This window comes from Vanessa cardui, chromosome Z, assembly GCF_905220365.1.
Source record: "Vanessa cardui chromosome Z, ilVanCard2.1, whole genome shotgun sequence".
Taxonomy (NCBI): domain Eukaryota; kingdom Metazoa; phylum Arthropoda; class Insecta; order Lepidoptera; family Nymphalidae; genus Vanessa; species Vanessa cardui.
The window spans coordinates 12,187,277-12,205,667 of NC_061154.1; the positions used below are offsets into that span (position 1 = coordinate 12,187,277).

An 18,391-nucleotide genomic window follows, 5' to 3' on the forward strand; every position below is an offset into this window, starting at 1 on the left:
GATGTGCTTGTCGGTAGCACGGCGCTCCGCCAGAGCAAGGAGACGCACGTAGGTCCGCTTGGCCGTCCGCACGCCGCCCACCGTGGTCACCCGTTCGGAACGGCTCGCCCGCTCCCACCTTCCTCAGCCGCCTGCCACCCTCTTTAAAAGCCAGTGGCGAGCTTCAAGAGAAAATGCCGCGTGTGTACACTCACATGCGTAGACCATCTTTGGCAAGAGCCGGCAGGCGCGAGGCCTACGGGGGAATATCGGATTATGTGGAGAAGACTCCCGTCGCCCCGCGTTCGTAAGTGTGTACGCACAAAGCCTTCCTACATACATTTGCATAGTGACATTGTACGGTAATATTGTATGTGACCATTCGGAACGCCGTCCCAAGCCAATATATTTCAACTGATCGCCTTAGTTCACATTTTGCTGTAATGCAGTCACATAGATATATGTTATCATTGTTACCCGTGTGAGAAACGTCAGTTTAATAAGTAAAAATATAGCAACAAAACAAAATTAATACAATTTTAAGATTCTTGAAAATTAAACATTGGTGAATTTATGTATGTACAAGAAGTCTTCAGAGTGATCAAGTCACCGATGCGAATAAGGAATGGCCATATTCAATATTTATAATACAAATATAAAGCTAACATTTCTGGCATCACAAAATTTAAATTTCACGTGGACGCGTCCGTATCTAATTTCGATTTACATGTACACATGTGCGTATAGGTAAGAGGATTTCTTGAAGTTTGGTCGATATAGGCGAGGACGGGCCGGGGTGGCTCGGACGCGCGCCCACAGTGCGTGAGCCTGTGTGCGTATGTCTCGGACATGCACGTTACGCAGATTTCTCTAACGATTTTCCCGGAGTGTGAAATGTAAAATAAGGGGTTAGTCGAGGCTGAGCTCGCCCGGCTTGCTCCCCCTTCGCCAAATTGATGACCGTCCGCCCGCAGGGAGATCGGTTCAAATTTAACACATATCGTATTTAAAAGTAAAATGTTTCCAAACCTTATTCTCTCTCATTAATATTATCTTGTAAATTGTTCTTCTAGTGATGGTTTATTTCCTTGTGGGTAATAATTAGTTGAAAAAGTAAAATCCAAGGAAAATATTTCATATGAACATAAATTACACCCGCATAACTTTAACAAAAAGCATAAAGCTAATCCGTTTGATTTGACCCGTGCTTAACATTCGTACTTCACTGTTTTGCCATAGCGTGTTAATAAATAGCTTAAAATTCCTCAAAAATAAAGATATCTCATGTATAAATATTTTCTCAAATTCTACGCGACTCATAGTTCCAAAGATTAGCAGTTTAAACCAAAATAAAACTGTCCAGTTCCATTACATATCTAATGATATTTTTATTCGACTAGCAACGCTTATCGAGTAAAAAAATGTACATTTTAACATATTTCTTTTTCTACTTCGTTTTACTATTTATTGTAAACGAACAATTAATGGAAAATCTAAATTTGATTCAGTGTCAAATATCATAAATCTCAACTGAATATTTCAAAGCTTAATCGACATGATAATTGATCAATATGATTCCTGAAAATAACGAATTATTAAAAAAGCAAAACATGAAAATATTACATATCTACGATGTATCTTAATCGGTTAATTACGTCATATAAATAAATTGTAGGCAATGCGATGTGAATATTGAGAAAGACTTTTCCATAATTCATAGAAATCATAAAACGTACCGTTCTATTTTCAATTTTAAAGAATAAAGCAGTTTTCTGACTCGATGGAAATATATTTGTTTTTTATATATTTATTAATAAAATATATATTCAACATCTACGTTTTTTTTTTCAAAAAACTATTATTTTTAAAGTTTATCTTTATAAGAATAATTAATAAATACTCTTTTTTCATAGTTCCTTATAACGTTCAAATATAGTCTGTTATAATGACAGGGAATACGCTTAATTTTAATGATAGTTAAAAAATAAAATTAACTAGGTCACATCTTGTAAATGCCTCACTCCTGAGATAAGGCTGTATCTTTCTCTGCGGAGAAGGTATGGAGCTTACTCAAAAAAGGTGTTTCAATGAGGATTAGTGGATACCAATGTTGCCACATATACTATGTACGCCGAGTACGAGAATAAAAAGAATATCATTAAAATTTAGTTGTGCATTCCTGGACTTAAATTCGCGATCGTCAAATATGATGCACGCCTTCTAACCACTTTGCCGATCTCTATTAATAGAACAAAAACAAAAATTCAGCTTGTAATATTATATCCCGGAAATTCGCACAGGAAACACTAATCCAATTAAGGTCTTCGAATGTTAGATCGCATTTAATAGTACATTTATTAACAAAAAATTTGCTATAAATTAAGTACATATTATTGTATACGTAAGTACGTAATTGGATAGGGAAAATAAACAATATAAATATATTTATGATCTTTTTGTATCATCGATATTTCTAATTTAACGTTTAAGATTATAATTAGGATCAAAAGCAACGAAGATATTAAAAGGTGTTTGAAATAAGAAGAAAAAAATTTTAAAACGGGAGGTAAAATATGTTAGTAATGAGTAACAGTCTGACCGGATACGGGTAGGTAGGGAGGGGGATAGCTTAGCGCGATACTTTTTATTTCATTTATATTTCTATACAACGTAGTATCTGTTTATAGAGGCTTTAAAATAACCCGAATGGTAATGCAGTTATTTACAATTAACTATAAGTTTTTATAAGCAAACTATTAATTCAACAAGCGTAATCGCTTTATTATATATAAATATTATCATTGTATTAATTATAAACAATACTACGTATAAAATATCGACATATCAATACAGATACATTAATAAAAATAAATATACAATAATTAAATAATTGGCATGGATCTGAAATGTTTACAGTTCCTATTTCAAATGTACCTAATATCAAAAGTACACAGCGGTCAAAGGTCTGCTGAAAAATATATTCAAGGTCGAAGGTCGAAAGTATCGATGTTCCTCGTAAAAGGTGAATATTATAGTAAATATTTGTTTTATTTTTGTTGTAAATAATTGCATTAATGTAGGTCACGCAATTTATCTACAAAAATTATAGATGTAGTTGTTATTCATGATATTTTTCATATCATCAAATTAGAGAGATTCTGGTTATAATTTGGAACACATAATAGGCTAGCATATATCAATTTAAACAACAATAAAAAATGCTAATCAGCAAAGCTTTTTGGAACAGACCTTTATAGAACATAGAAGTTAATATAGTTTTACTATTGGATTGCTTGATATAGTCAAATTGGATTGCTTGATTTGACGCGAAACCCGTTAAGATACAACATGTATAGCTTCATACCATATAACCAACTGCAATGTTGTTGTTGACGCGTTATATATGTGACCTAAAAATTTTGTCTTCCATACAATTTTTTAGATTGAATAGCGGAATCTATTTTAGTCCGGTACTAAAAACGATAAAAGCGCCGTACTACTAAAGGGTACGACGCCTTTATCTGCCTTAGCCCGCTACAGACTCGAGTTAAAAATATACATTTGTATAATGAACAACTAAAAACTTGAAAGTGTCAAAGTCAAAATGTTATTAAATAAGAAGCGAAATGATTACTGTTTATATTTTTGAATCAATTTCCAAAACTTAACAGGAAATATGTCTTCAAGCTATTATCCAGCGGGGTTTCTTAGTAGTTTGGAGGCACGTTTAATAGATAAAATAGATATATTTGGTTCTGCGATAACCCCTTAAAATTATTATTTCCGGGTAATAATAAATATTCTGGTTTATAAAATTCTGAAACGTACGCGTTAGACTTTGTAGTTGTTTAGCATTGAATTGCAAGAAATGTATTTCAAGAAAAACATTTTTATCGTTCATTCAAAAACCACTTTTTAAGGGTTTCGAAAGTATTTCACAATAAATTTTCATAATATGTTTTATTGAGATTTTTTTTAACGTTCTATATCATCAAACATGACTTAAAGAATTTATTTTTCAAAAGTAACCGAAGTCGATCAAACTACTTAGAACCACTTACTAAAAACTACTTAGTAAATAGATTGTTAAATATACTGCGGATATGTAAGAATGCCACAAATATGTTTGACATATTTTACCTTTCCACTGAAGTTAGTAGTAAGCTGTTAAAGTTTTATGCAGATTAAAATATCGTTTAATCCATCTTGTAAAAGATGGATTAAACGATATTTTTATTATTTTGGCTTATTAATATTTTTCTAATAATCTTACAACATTTGGTAACGTTTCTAAACACTTTCTTTAATTCTTCATAAAAAAACATAATCTAATAATAATCAAATGATTATGTACACCTTTTAAAATGTTTGAAATAACAATATTGGTTAAAATGACAGTGCTTCGAGGTTCAGAAACCGGTTGTAAACAGCCACCCCCGCGGCTAACTGTAAATCGTTTTTTACCTACGCTGCATTCCTTTGCACCCCATCCCTTGATACTTGTGTGAATCTTTCAACTAATATAATACGTCGAATCTTCCGAGTACGATTTATACGTCGCTTTTAATTCAAATTTAACTAACGTTTCTTTTCGTTCAATATATATATTAAATACATATATGTTTCGTCCTGAACATATTACTTTCAATATTTAAATGAACCTATAATAAATAAGAAGCTGGTTAATTAAATTATTAATAAAATTTTAGCGTTAGCTTTTTACGTTCATATATGAGCAATTATTTTTGATTACAAATTTAATTTTATAAATAAATTTGATTTTAACAGAAACCGCTCAAGGCTAAATCAATATTTTTGTGAATGCAACGCTATGATTGATGATATAAATATATGTAGGTATAATATGATTAATCATTTTGTTATTATTTAAATACAAATTTCCTTTATTATATTATACAAATAATGAAATCTGTTTTCAAACTTGGAAGCTGTATTAAAATAAAGTTTTTCATATCTGAGTAAAACATAACATGGTTATAATAATTTTAAACTCAATAAATTGCACGCAAATGTAGATCGTAGACGAAGTTTTCGGCGGCCGGGTGGCCAAGCTAGTACTTTTTTTAATAGATAATTGCACACCGACACAGATGTGTCTGTGTGGGAAAGCATTTCTAGGAAAAGATCTCTAGGGGTGCAAGAAATGTGTCTGTGTGAGTTTCTTTATAATATCACACCTGCTGTTGCACTTGTGTGCGTGGCGTAGGAGGCAGTGCGATGTTGCTGGCTGCATTTTTTTGATGCACTCTAGTAAATTTGACAACGTCGCAATTTTGTATTTCTATGGGTGTTTCGTATCTCATGATACGGTTGATTTTAATAACCCTATTTTAATTCAAAAGTAATTTTATTTAAAATAGAAGTATTGGCTTTTCTGTTTGAAATTATTGGATTTAGATTTTTTGTGACCAATAATAATCATAAAAATTGGCAAATCAACTATTTTCTATACCAATATATAAAGCATTCGCCCTAATATTCGCACGACACCAATAATTTCTTTTCACTTTATTTATAATTATACGGTAAAGATTACTCAAAGTTCTAAATCTTATTAAAAAAATACATTACACTCCTAGCTTGAGGCATTATTACTTATTTGTAACAAGATTTATAGGCAATAGACATAATTAAATTCAATAAATTTTTTAAAAACTTAAAAAAGAAAAATGGCAAATATATTTACTTATTTTAATTTGTCCCGTACAGTCCAGATTTAACTTCTCGACGGTATTCAAGAAATATTATATCAGTCAACGATTTATGATGTTAAGGACTTTACGGTAGGGCTTTGTGCGAGATCTCCTGGTTGGGTACCACCAACTCATCAAGTATTCCAGCGTCAAACAACAGTACTTAGTATTGTTGTGTTCCGATTTGAAGGGTGAGTTGCATCAGTATAACTACATGCACAAGGATTATTTGATCTTAGCTCCGTACGTTGTAAGCACATTATTTTATTAAACAGTATAAAACAAAGTCGATGTCTGTCCCTATGCATGCTTATATCTTTAGAATTACGTAACGGATTTTTAGTCGTATTTTTTTAATAAATAGAGATATTCGAGAGCAAGGTTTTTATATATAATACGTGGAGGATATAGTAAAGAAACTGTGATCATTTTAGAAGTTTCTAATGTGCGAAGCCAGGGATGCTAGTTGACTATAAGGGATTAATATAACCAATGTCTACAGGTGGTAGTAATACTTACCACCAGGTGGTCTATTTGCTAGACTGCCTTCCTACATTGAATAAAAAAAGAGAAAAAGTTTAAAGATCTCGGTGGAGTTCAATAAATATTTTTAGCGGTCAACGCTTTTAAGGTCTTAATATAAATAGCGATTAGTAATCACTAAATAATAACACGTCTGGTCAATTCGTGTTATACTGAACGGGAGCGTTCTTAGAATTTGTTCCATCAATGTGACCTCAACACTAAAGTCAAATCGGAGACTGAATCTAATTAGTGTTCAAACTGTCGGCTATTTGTTGCAATACCGCGTCATATATTAGTGCATGCAACATATCTTACACAGACATGTTGCTATTAATTACGATCACATCTTTTTAAACTTGTTTTACTTTCAATCTATGAGGTTTATCGTTCTGGAAAGTTCGTAAGCAATGAGCAATGTGTCTATGTTAATTTATAATGAGATGTTGGCTTACATAATTAATGGCTTATGAGTCTGTTGTAATAATAATATCTATGCCAGCATTTTAGATAACTCTAAAGTCACATTATGCGAGGAATTGAACGCGTTGAACATCAAACTAGAACATCGCTCGAATGTGTCCAGGGATTTTGTATTTTAACTTAATGGAAATTGACAAATTTTATTTTCATTTTTAATGTCATATAAGAAATGATGCCCAGTGGTTAGTACGCACTACGCGTTCATCTTAACCGATGATATCGGGTTAAAACCCAGGCAAGCACCACTATGCATATGTGCTTAATTTATGTTTATAATTCATCTCGTGCTCGGCGGTGAAGAAAAACATCGTGAGGAAACCTTCATGTGTCTAATTTCGAAGAAATTCTGCCACATGTGCATTCCACCAACCCGCATTGGAACAGCGTGGTGGAATATGTTCCAAACGCCTCTCCTTAATAGGAGAGGAGGCCTTAACCCAGCAGTGGGAAATTTTACTTTACTACTTTATAAGAAATGAAAGCAAGTATACATATTTTGAAATGTTGCGGACTTTATTTATGGCCTAGGATCTGCTTAAACTCATTAGTAAGAATACTTGAATCGCAATCGATGAGAGCGGGTTAGACCAGTTAAATCTTGAACTACTGAAATTTCATGCGCTAATTGTGGAACAATAACGATAATGCTCAGAAGAATAGGAAAATATAATGATATAGGAGAGGCGATCGAAGATTAGCTGCGAGGCATTACAACAGTAAAAAACTTAATTAACATTATATCGTGTTATAGATTCTTAATACCACTCAAAAGTGTTTAGACAAATATTAATACTATGATATCAATAAAAGTAGTTTTTCATAAACGCTTCGAGTTAAATTCAAGGACTTTTTCTCTTTATCTACACATTATCTTTACTATACCTTAACGTTTCTTAGCATGCAACAAATAGTTTATAAAATTTATTTGTTAAACTGAATGATCAATTGAGGTTATTTCAAAATAAATAAATTTTAATTGAACCATACTATCTCAATGTTATGCTTTTAAGTATCCGTTAAACAGTGATAACATTGTTGTAATGCGTCTTTTTATGGAAGGACATCTTGCCATGATACGGAGTCTTCAGGCTTTGATTTTATTGATTTAATAATATGTTGGATGTAACTGATATGCAGCAAAAAAAAAAAAAAAAAATATATATATATATATATATATATATATATATATATATATATATATATATATATATTTTAATTTATACATCGAACAATAAGCAATAACAAAATAAAAAATATTGAAAGTTATATACCTTTGTTATTTATTAGTGTGACGTCGAAACAGTCTAGAAAATACGGCTCAACATATAAAGCTTCTTAATTTCCCACTGCTGGGCAAAGGCCTCTTGTCACCTTGGGCGTGAGGGATGGGGAATTCACTTGTGGCCGCATTTCCTTGAAACTAGACAATTTCAGGGTTCACCTTCAACGCCGAGCTCGAGATTAATTATTTTTAACACAAATTAAGTGCATGAAAATTCAGTGGTGCTTGTCTGCGTTTGAACCCGCAATCATTGGTAAAATACGCGTTCTAACCACGAGGTCATCTCGGCATAGACAATACGGCTCATTTATACGAAAAGGATTAACATGGCAACTTCTATCGATTCTGTACAACTTCTGCTTAACAGTATTGTAAATTTATTTGTTCGTTGCGCTAAAACTATAATGACCGAACTATCTATAGTTTAACGCCATAAACCGATGGAGTTGAGAATGACGTCAGATAAGACACATTGTATGTTAGTATTATCGGTGTAAATTTTATTGCTCTCTTCCTCGGACAGATAAGCTTTGCTAATGCTTTGTTTTCCATTGTGTTACTATTTAAAAAAATATAGTCGTATTATTTTCAAAGAATCATAAAATCGAGTCTTATCTTGAATAATTAGTGTAGAACCGAATAAGCTGGTTGTTTCAGATAAAATTTATAATAGATTAAAAGATTAGAGGTACATACTATATAAGATATAGACTATCATATTCAAATATAAAATTAAGTGTCGAATATATTAAAATTAAAATTCATGGTTTTTGTTATAAGATATTGTTATATTTAATTTTAAAATTCTAAAATGGGTATATCGAACAAGTTTTAATTAAAAGAGTTAAGAAAGGCATATGCAAGTCTAAAGTGAGGGTTCGTCGGAGAACTTCTCGGGATACAACTTTGTTTTGTCAGTTCGTATACTGGCCCGACTCATAATAAAAGGCTATGAAAGATTCGTTTGGCCCGCTTAGGTTAACAGATTTATTTGTAAATAGTAACTTTTATTTCGTAAGACATAAGGTATATTTTCATTCTATAATATTTTTATGGCATCTTCTTAATAGAACGTTAAACATTTATTATAATATATATACATAAATGTATGTTTGTGATTTAACACACAAAATTTATATTATAATGTGTGTTTTCTGTGTCAAAATAAATTACTTCCTGCGGTCTAATGTAATAATGATGACGATGTTTCCTTTTAAAACGCGCTTTATAAGTGGAACTATTTAAATGAAGCGGAGGTCCGTCATCTATAATGTGTATAGAGGGTAAGAAGAGTCCGAGTGTAGAATGGTAGGGGAGGATGTGAAACGATCGGCATAGTCCGAGAAAATCGATGTCGACACCCCTCATAGTTTGCATGGTCCTGACCGATGGTTTCTATGTTTAAAGCGTTTTAGAATTTTACCAAAATGAATTTCGAAAACGAAAACATTCGGTAATGTTATAATTCTATACTATGCAAAAATATATTTGAATATTGAAGAAATGGACGCTTCCGTTCGCCTTCCTCGTCCGCCTACTCGTCGATGCAAAATATTCGTAGCCCTGCGTATTTTGAAATTCAAACAGTAAATACTATTATATCAATTACAGTACAGAATAGGTTTCTATTGAGACCGGATCTATCTGGTAAAAGGACTATCGTGTATCTTACAATAAATTATTGTAAAATATATTAGTTTTAAATTTAAAAACCTTGAAACTCGTTTATCTTTTATTTGTTGTTGTGTTAATAACTTTTATTCTATTTCGGTCATTGACTTTATATCTATAAGGAAATAACATTTTAAAATTACTCGCAAGTCGCATATCGTGTTGGACTTAAATATATGACAAGCCTTATTTATTGGATTTTGTGTTTTATTTTAGAAGTATTAAAAGTTGTTCTGATTCCAAAGCAGGATGTTTTTATTATTTAACATAACAATTTTAAATATATACTTTCTTACAATTATATTATAAAATAAGATTTGAAATTTAGAAAATTTAGTCGCAGAGCTAAAGCGTCCCGCATTGTAAGGGTGGGTGCTATCGCTATCCTACTCGGACGCAGGACGCAGCATCACCGGACATTTCGACCGGGCATTTCAATTTTGAGAAAGCGTAGGACCGGGCCCTTCCCGCGCACCCGCCTCCCCTCTTCATACACCGTCTCGCTTCTACTCAGGATACACAAAAGGACGAAGAAGCGATAACTTCATCACCGCACGACGCTCTCGCTCGCACTTACGCCTCGGTGGGGGACGACGTTGCGAATTGTTATTGAAGTCATGCCCCCGAAGGCGACTTCGGGAAGGCTGTCAGTTGCTAGTATACGTTCACAGCGTCCGTACCCGGCGGCTGACCCGCGTCGCGTCCGTGCCGCCTTATTATAAACTATAACAACACATCACTTTTCCGCGTTATAAACAAGTGCCAAACTACAAATTAAATTCTTGCTGTGATTATAGTTGAATAGACTTTGTTTTAAGACTTGATGGTTTTGTGATAAGTTATTGCGGACTTACGACGTAAAATATTTTTTTATTATAAATAGACAATCTGTGCGACGTACAATTCAAGCTTACTGTGGTGTCGGACGTTAACTTGAAGTTTGTTTTGGCAATATTTCGCATCGTTGGAGTGTTTACACCGCGCACGTGGCCGCGCCGCCCGCCCGCGCGCTGCAATGCCGCGTAAAACTTTCTTTGAGAACACTGCCCTAGTATAAGTTAACTCGCCTGGGAGATAACGCGATCGCGACCATGACTTTAACCTGTAGCGCCTGATTCATGCAGCCTCGACTACATGTTCGTCGAGAAAGGGAGTGTCGTATTTTTATTTTTTTTTCGTTGGAGGAGACGGAGCTCTCCCTTAGATTAATGGTTTAGATGGCTAACAACAACGCCGTTTCGTCGACTTTACCGTCGAGAGATTATCATTGTAAGGTCTGCGACCTATATTTGGATACCGTGGACTCTCTAGAAGTGCATTTACAATATCATAAAGAGAATTTGTACGTAAAGTGGGGCACGCAGAACACACAAAATGATTCGGAGAATAATAACGGTACAAAAATAAAGAACGAAACGACAGTGTCGGCTCCAGCCGACTCCAGCGACAGCATGATCACTAAACCGAGCCCGGAGTTTCAACACCGGGCAACACCAGAAACAACAGTTCAATTTCCGCATCCGGCAACACCGCAAAGTTATCACAGTGCTCCATCGCCATATCAAAACCCGGATCAAACGAACTTTTCCCCGGGAGCACAATTCGGTAATAATTTTTCTCATGCTAATTTTTCACAAAATCAACACACAGAGCAAATTAACTGGGAGCAATCTCAATATAACCAAGATTATCATAAGCCAAATCGCTTCCATCCTTATAATATGCAAGACCGCGTGTCACAAGTGTCATCATCAAGTCCACTGTATGGTCAACCACTAAATCAACCGACACCATCACCGTCACCCAACCAATGTGACAAGTGCGGCTTTGTTTGTGATTCTGCTGTCCAACTTAATGAACATTGCAATTCGGCGCACGCAGGTACGAGTGCTGCTCCTGTTGCAGCACCCATGCCTTTTCAACAATTTTCTGGTAAATCATATAATAATTCTGGTTATCAAAATGATACTGTGAAAGTCAAGGAAGAACATGAGGAATCATCAGATATACTCGACTTAGACTCACAGAAAGTCGTATATCAAGGAAATGAAGGAGATCAACAGAATACGCCTTATGAAGACACACATTCACAAGTTCGTGAGGTTAACACGAGAACTGTACCAATGATGCCATGGGAAACCCAAAAGCTGTATAACAACCCGCAGCTCAATGGAGACGTATCTTTGTTTAAAGATCAGAAAATGTTTGCGGAACAACAAAAAGTTTATTCCGCAGAAGGAAAAATGTTTCATCCTGATCAAAAATTTGGTTATGCACAAGAAAAATTCTTAGTACATCATGAACAAAAACCTTTTATGCACGTGGAGCAAAAAATTTATCCAGGTGTGCAGATGCCACCATTATCTGACTATTCAGGGAATGTCGCTTCGACAAATTCTGATATGAAACCGCCTTACCGACCATATGATTCACCTTCAGCGCCTCAAATAACAAGTACACAACCTGCTAATCCTACTTCATCATCTCTTCCATCTATTGGGGGAAAAGGTGCAAATTGGAAATCCAATGAAGCAAGAAGGCCGAAAACATACAATTGCACGGCCTGTAACAAATGGTTTACTAGTTCGGGTCATTTAAAAAGGCACTACAATACTACACTTCATAAAAATGCGGTAAGATCATCGGGGCAACCAGATCCTGCAACAATGCCAATTTCAAGCCACCATCATCCAAGTCGTGACTCATTACAAAATCGCGCTCAACAACAGAGCGTTGATTCAAACACTCAAAGTCCTATTCCATCTGATGACAGTCGGAGTGTAGATGAAGGCGCTTTACAATCGCCTTACACATCGCAGAACTTCGAGCGCTCGCATCGTGTACTCGCCATGCAGTCCAAGTCACCATATACGCATCTTCAACAGGGTAATTTAGATAATAATTTCAGTAATAATCCTTTAGCTAATCACCCTTTACAGCATCAAGTCGGTTCGCATCCCATAAACATAGGCAGTCAACCGCCGGGTATAGGGAACCCGAATGATAATCCCCAAGCCTCAAAAGGCCCTTCAATGTCTACTGGCGTGAATCCCCCAAACGGGGAAGCAGGTCCCTCTGTTTCACAAAATCACCATATGAGGGGCCTGCTATCAGTGTCAACCAGCAATATTTCAACGCCAGTTCTAACTCAGAGTACGCCAGCACTTACGGCGCACACGCTCCCACCGTTCAGCCATTTGGGTGTCAATCCATACAGCCCGAGGTCTACGGATCCTTTGGGGCCTTCGGTTCCGGACCCCACGCACACCCCATTATATTTGGGTCAGAATTTTCAGCAGACTATAGCACCGAGTTACCCAAACGGGATGGCCCCCCACGTTATGGATATGGCTATCAACAACCTGCCTATAGCCAATCCGGCTACTTTTGGTGAATCCGTACCAGAAGAAGTCGAGGTTATGGAACAAGAAACGTCGAATCAGCCTGCCAACGGACGCTTGCCGAGTTTTTCGCAGCTCCAAACGCAGAGCTTTAGCGTTTATGTTTCTAACTATATTACATCACCTAACGTGGGGGGTCAAGTTGTCACCGACGAATCTACCGCCGGTTACATTATTGTCGATCCAGTCCATTCGCCGATACAGTACAATGGTATTGATATAGGCGGTCAAACATTAGATTATGATTATAGTTTTTCACCAAAAACTAATAAGGAAAATGTACTTAGTTATAATACAGATAATATAAAAGTATATCCATATGGCTATGCGATAGGAGGTAAAACAATCAAACGAGAGGATGACGTCTTAAGGACAGACTCTAGCGAGCTTCAGATTTTAAAAATAGAAGATATTATGGATTATGCTAATAAAGAAAATTATGGAGCTCAAATGAAGTCTCCAGCAAGCCCAGAAAGTGCTAAGGCCGAGAATGAAAGCCATGGCTCGCCTTCAATTACGTCGACGGTGCCAAGCACGCCGCTCACTGAAAGGAATCAATTAAAAAAGGCCGCACCTGCGACAGTTCATAAATGTTTTGAATGTGACAAATTATTCAATAAAGCGTGTTATCTTACACAGCATAATAAAACCTTCCATTCGGGAGCTAAGCCTTTTAAATGTGACCGGTGTGGCAAACGATTTTCGGATGACGTTTCGTATGAAGGCCACTACTTAAAACACGCAGACAATAAGCCCTTTAAATGTAATGAATGTCCAAAATCTTTTAACCACAAAACAGATTTACGTCGACATATGTGCTTGCATTCTGGTTGCAAGCCCTTCGCGTGCGACCACTGCGGTAAGGGATTCATAAGAAAAGATCATATGGTGAAACATTTTGATACACATATGAAAAAGAACTTGCGATCGTCATCATCGTCGATCTCCTCGACGTCACCTTCTACATAAACGACTTCCAAAATATAAATATATATTAGGTCATTTTGGTCAATACGTTAGTTACAATTTTTTCGCACATATCATTTTCAAAAGGAAAAAATGTCTTGTAATGACAATTAAAATTATATTTATATAGTTAATAACATTTAAACATAATACTATGTTATAGATCTGTTTGTCCTTTCAACATAGCCGCGGATCGACTCCGACGCATGCATTTTGTTCGCCAGCTGTTTTTTTTGTTGTTCATTCAATCTAACCTTGTATTCGGTGCAAGGTGACTTTACATGTCTGGGTGTCTGGGCGCTAAACATGTAATTACACGACGTCGGAATGATATTCCGCAATAATTTATAGACCGATCCATATCATTTAACATATGAATTACTATTATATAGTAGTGTTAGTTAGATAAAAAATATCAGGTGATTCTTACATTAGGTGATTTGAATGGTTGTCATTTTCGACATTTAATCAGTACATATCTTTTAATTGTAAATTATGGACCATAGACGGTTTTAGTTAAAAAATACTACGTTTTAATAATAATTGTTAATGTTTTTGATGAATGCGCGTCGTCGTGGAGAATTAATTAGAATATGTTTTATTGTAAATAATTTAATTTGGGACTCAATGCCAGACCTTTATTTACTTAAGTGCCGTGGAAATTATTTTTATTAATTTGTTTAATTTCAAACGATATATTGTTGCATATGTTTTAGTCTAATTACAAACAATCGAATTAGTTTTTTAATTGACTCAAAGATTCGACGTATTTTGATCAAATGATGGCATGTACTTAATTAAGTGAACATGTAGATAAATGTTAATGACATAGGACCTCGGAGGAAGTTCATAGCAACTATATAATTGTTTTTAAAAGGAAAAGTTGTTGTAAAGGTCGTATAATGTGCCATTTCGTTCGCATTTCGTCGGTCGTCTTCGACCGCGGTTGGTCCGACGCGCGGTAGTTCCCACAACAGCTTGAGTAGGTGTTATAATTGTCGTTTTTGTTTTAGATATAAATTATCCTATTGGTTATTACTTATATTAATGTTTTCCCGGTGCTTCCTATTTTTATTATTTTGTCTGTTGACATTTGTTTTAACTGTTAGGTAGTTGACGAAATTCGGAATTTTTTCTTAAAAATTAATAATAATTTATGTCCAATTTAAGTTACCAATATATTATTTGAACGAATTTAGTTTAAACATTCCTGTTTCGTTAGTGGTAGGTAAGTAGTCTTCCTGAACGTTGCCAAATTAACTCCGCCAACTGTCTGTTGCGAAACAATTTAACTTTAATGATTTTTAGCCTAATAATTAAATTCTCTAGCAATAATTTTAATACTAATGTAAATGTTTTTGTATAATAATAAATAAAAAATCATGTTTATTATTATTAATTGACTTAGGTACTGAATGAAATATAAGGGATACATCATTGAATACTTTGTACATAATATATAGAAAAATCGATGGATTTGCTCGATAACGCACGAAAAGACGGTCCTAACGCCGGCTATTCAAAACATTTTTCTTGTTATTTATTCATCTGTTCGGTCGAGTAATTGTCGCTCACGAGCCAATTAAAGCGAGTTCTTCTTAATTGCACTTGGTACATGAATTCCAAGTCAATCAGAATAACAAGTTGAATATTTTGAAAAGCTCATCTCCATATCTTCTGTAGTATACTCATTGGTACCGAATAATCATTGAAAATAAAGTGCAATATGAACATTGTATCGACTTAATTTTGATAATGTTTGTATTTGACTGTTGATTATATTGCAGAAATATTTTTATACAAATAAAATTACATTAACAATGCTTATCTACCTCATCAGTGACTATATATACAAAATAAATAAATGAAATAAATTAAATTGTCTCGTTAAATTCAGAACAAAATATAACTGAATATATCTATAATAGAATACGCGGTTCATCCTTTATTATAATATTTACAAATGTAATAAGTATAGTTTACTAATAATGTGGATTTTTTCTATGTACAATTTAGACTTCTTGTCGCAAAACGTATGCATTCAATAGCCAATCATCTCATACACAATTATACAACTCGACGGTGGGAGATAACGAACTATTTACGATTTTATACACAAATTTTCATAATAAGACATAGGTTACAGGAACATATTTAAACATGAGGCAATTGGCTAGGAATGCCTGCGAACCGAAAAACAAATAATAAATTATATATAATTATATAAAAGTAAATGAATAACATTTAACCGTTATATCATAATAGATAAAATAATAATAAAATATGTTGAAATTTTACTAGACTGTTGAGAAAATTTTTGTATAACAGAAATATTTTCATCATAGCAATAATTGTAATAATGACATGATAAGGAACTTAACTACCTCAGATAACGAGTAATAGTGTTTAGAGTGTTGTGAGGGCGCGGGCCGCGGCCGGCGGGCTCGCCGACCAAACGAATACCTCATCTTGCCTTCACGTATAAGTAGCAAAAACTCCTTTATTTACCGCAGGCGGGCCCGGTGCTTGGCGGCCCGACGCTCATCTTCAGATATATTTTAGCAGACATATTTGTCTTTCTTGTACTGTTTAAAACACGCACTAGTAGTGTCGGTTAGATGTAACTAATGTAAATACTAAACGGTAAATTTGTTATTTATCATATTCTATTATTGTATCCATCGATACGTTTATTTTGACATAAGTTCGTAGTGATTTCAAGTTTATAAAAATAGTACATAAGGACGATAAATTGTAAGATTCAGTGATTATGTTTGTGTATAATGTTTTAATTTAATTATCAGTTACCAGATGATTTCTGTTACATTCGATTGAGTAAAATTGAGAGGATAAATACTATAAGATGTTGTTTTCATTTAAATATTATTCCCTTGTAAGTTGAACGCATTTGTGGCAGAAACGTTGACAGCGTGCGTTTTCATTGGTTTTCATTATATTTGTTTACTATAAGCGTAGTGCGAAATTAAACTGTTGCTAGATGAAGGCCAAGTGACGTCACCGGTGAAGTTGATGCATTTAACGTGATTCCTCGGAATATTTATTTTGTAGCAAAGCAAGCTACGACGAATTGTACTTGAGATTACTTGGTCTTTGTCTAGAATCATAGTAGAGTTAAGTCTCGATAGTTTATTCTAGTGATAGGTGGCAGATCTGTCACACCGCCACAGCGAACGGTTGATGTTTGATGCTATGCGTTGATATTTCCATACGCGACAATGTGTAACTCGTTTGCGACTCGCATCATCGGCGACATGACATTTTATCGTATGGAAGTATCGTATACCTAAACTATATAACAGCTATGCGATGTTTTATTTATTCTCAGGTTTTGCCAAATAAATAATGTTTAATATGATTATAGATGATAATATTTTTAACTAAATTTTATTATATATTACTTGGCAAAATTTCAGCTCAATTGACTTAATTAATAGTATGTATGATTGGGCCAAGTTATGAATTCCGTTTACAAATATTGTACTGATATTTTCATTGCTCTATTGCTGTAGCACGTCACCTGTGACAGGTCTGTCAGTAAATATAAATTTAATGTAAAAAAAATGTTGTTTTATTTCAACTTCAATCCTCAGCTGCTGATTGCGAATTTCTTGCTATGCCCCTTCCTTTTGTGTTAAATTAGCCGACACAACGGACATCTCCACCAGGATGCAGGAAACGATTGATAACTTCATTCAAAAATATATAAGTAAGACTTTTTATAAAACTCTCTAAATTAACCTTGCTCAAAAAAAAAAAAAACATTTAAAAAGATGAAGCTAATCATGTAATACATAAATGTAAATATATAGTATAAAATGAATCAATTGGTTGTCAATTCACACAAAGGTAGTCATATAATTAAAGTTATAAAACTAACTCTTCAATTGGTCATAATTGCAAGCGAGCTTGGTTGATTTTATCAGATGCTTCGCAACCCAGCGTAAGTATTACAAGTATTTCTAAACATGGTAAGGTATTTAGTTTTTTTACAAAGATCTGAAACTGAACTGATATAATATTAAGGTAAAATATTCAATAGAAATCGATTATTATTCTATACATTCATTAATATAAACAACAATTAGTCACTTTTTCATTTTACATATTCAAATTTCGTATTTGCGATCTCTTAAATTATATGAATTGCAAATAATTACTTGATATCGAAATTACTTGAATTAATTTAATTAAGTTAAAGGCAGTATGGTTCAATTATGTCAAGTAAGTTTGATACATCAACTTGTTCGCTCAATAACAACAGTGCCAACAAAAGACATCAACGGCATATCACAATTTTATGAACAATTTTATTGATAATATGTCTAACATTTTATGTATTCTAAATACGTTGT

At 34.1% G+C, this 18,391-nt stretch overlaps 1 protein-coding gene across 1 annotated transcript; it reads left to right on the forward strand.

The window, feature by feature from the left end:
• The first annotated feature begins 10,321 nt into the window (after positions 1-10,321).
• On the forward strand, positions 10,322-17,379 carry LOC124543320. The gene has a single exon (XM_047121505.1). The coding sequence runs from the start codon at positions 10,869-10,871 to the stop codon at positions 14,019-14,021; it is 3,153 nt and encodes a 1,050-aa protein (XP_046977461.1). The 5' UTR covers positions 10,322-10,868; the 3' UTR covers positions 14,022-17,379.
• Positions 17,380-18,391: the final 1,012 nt, after the last annotated feature.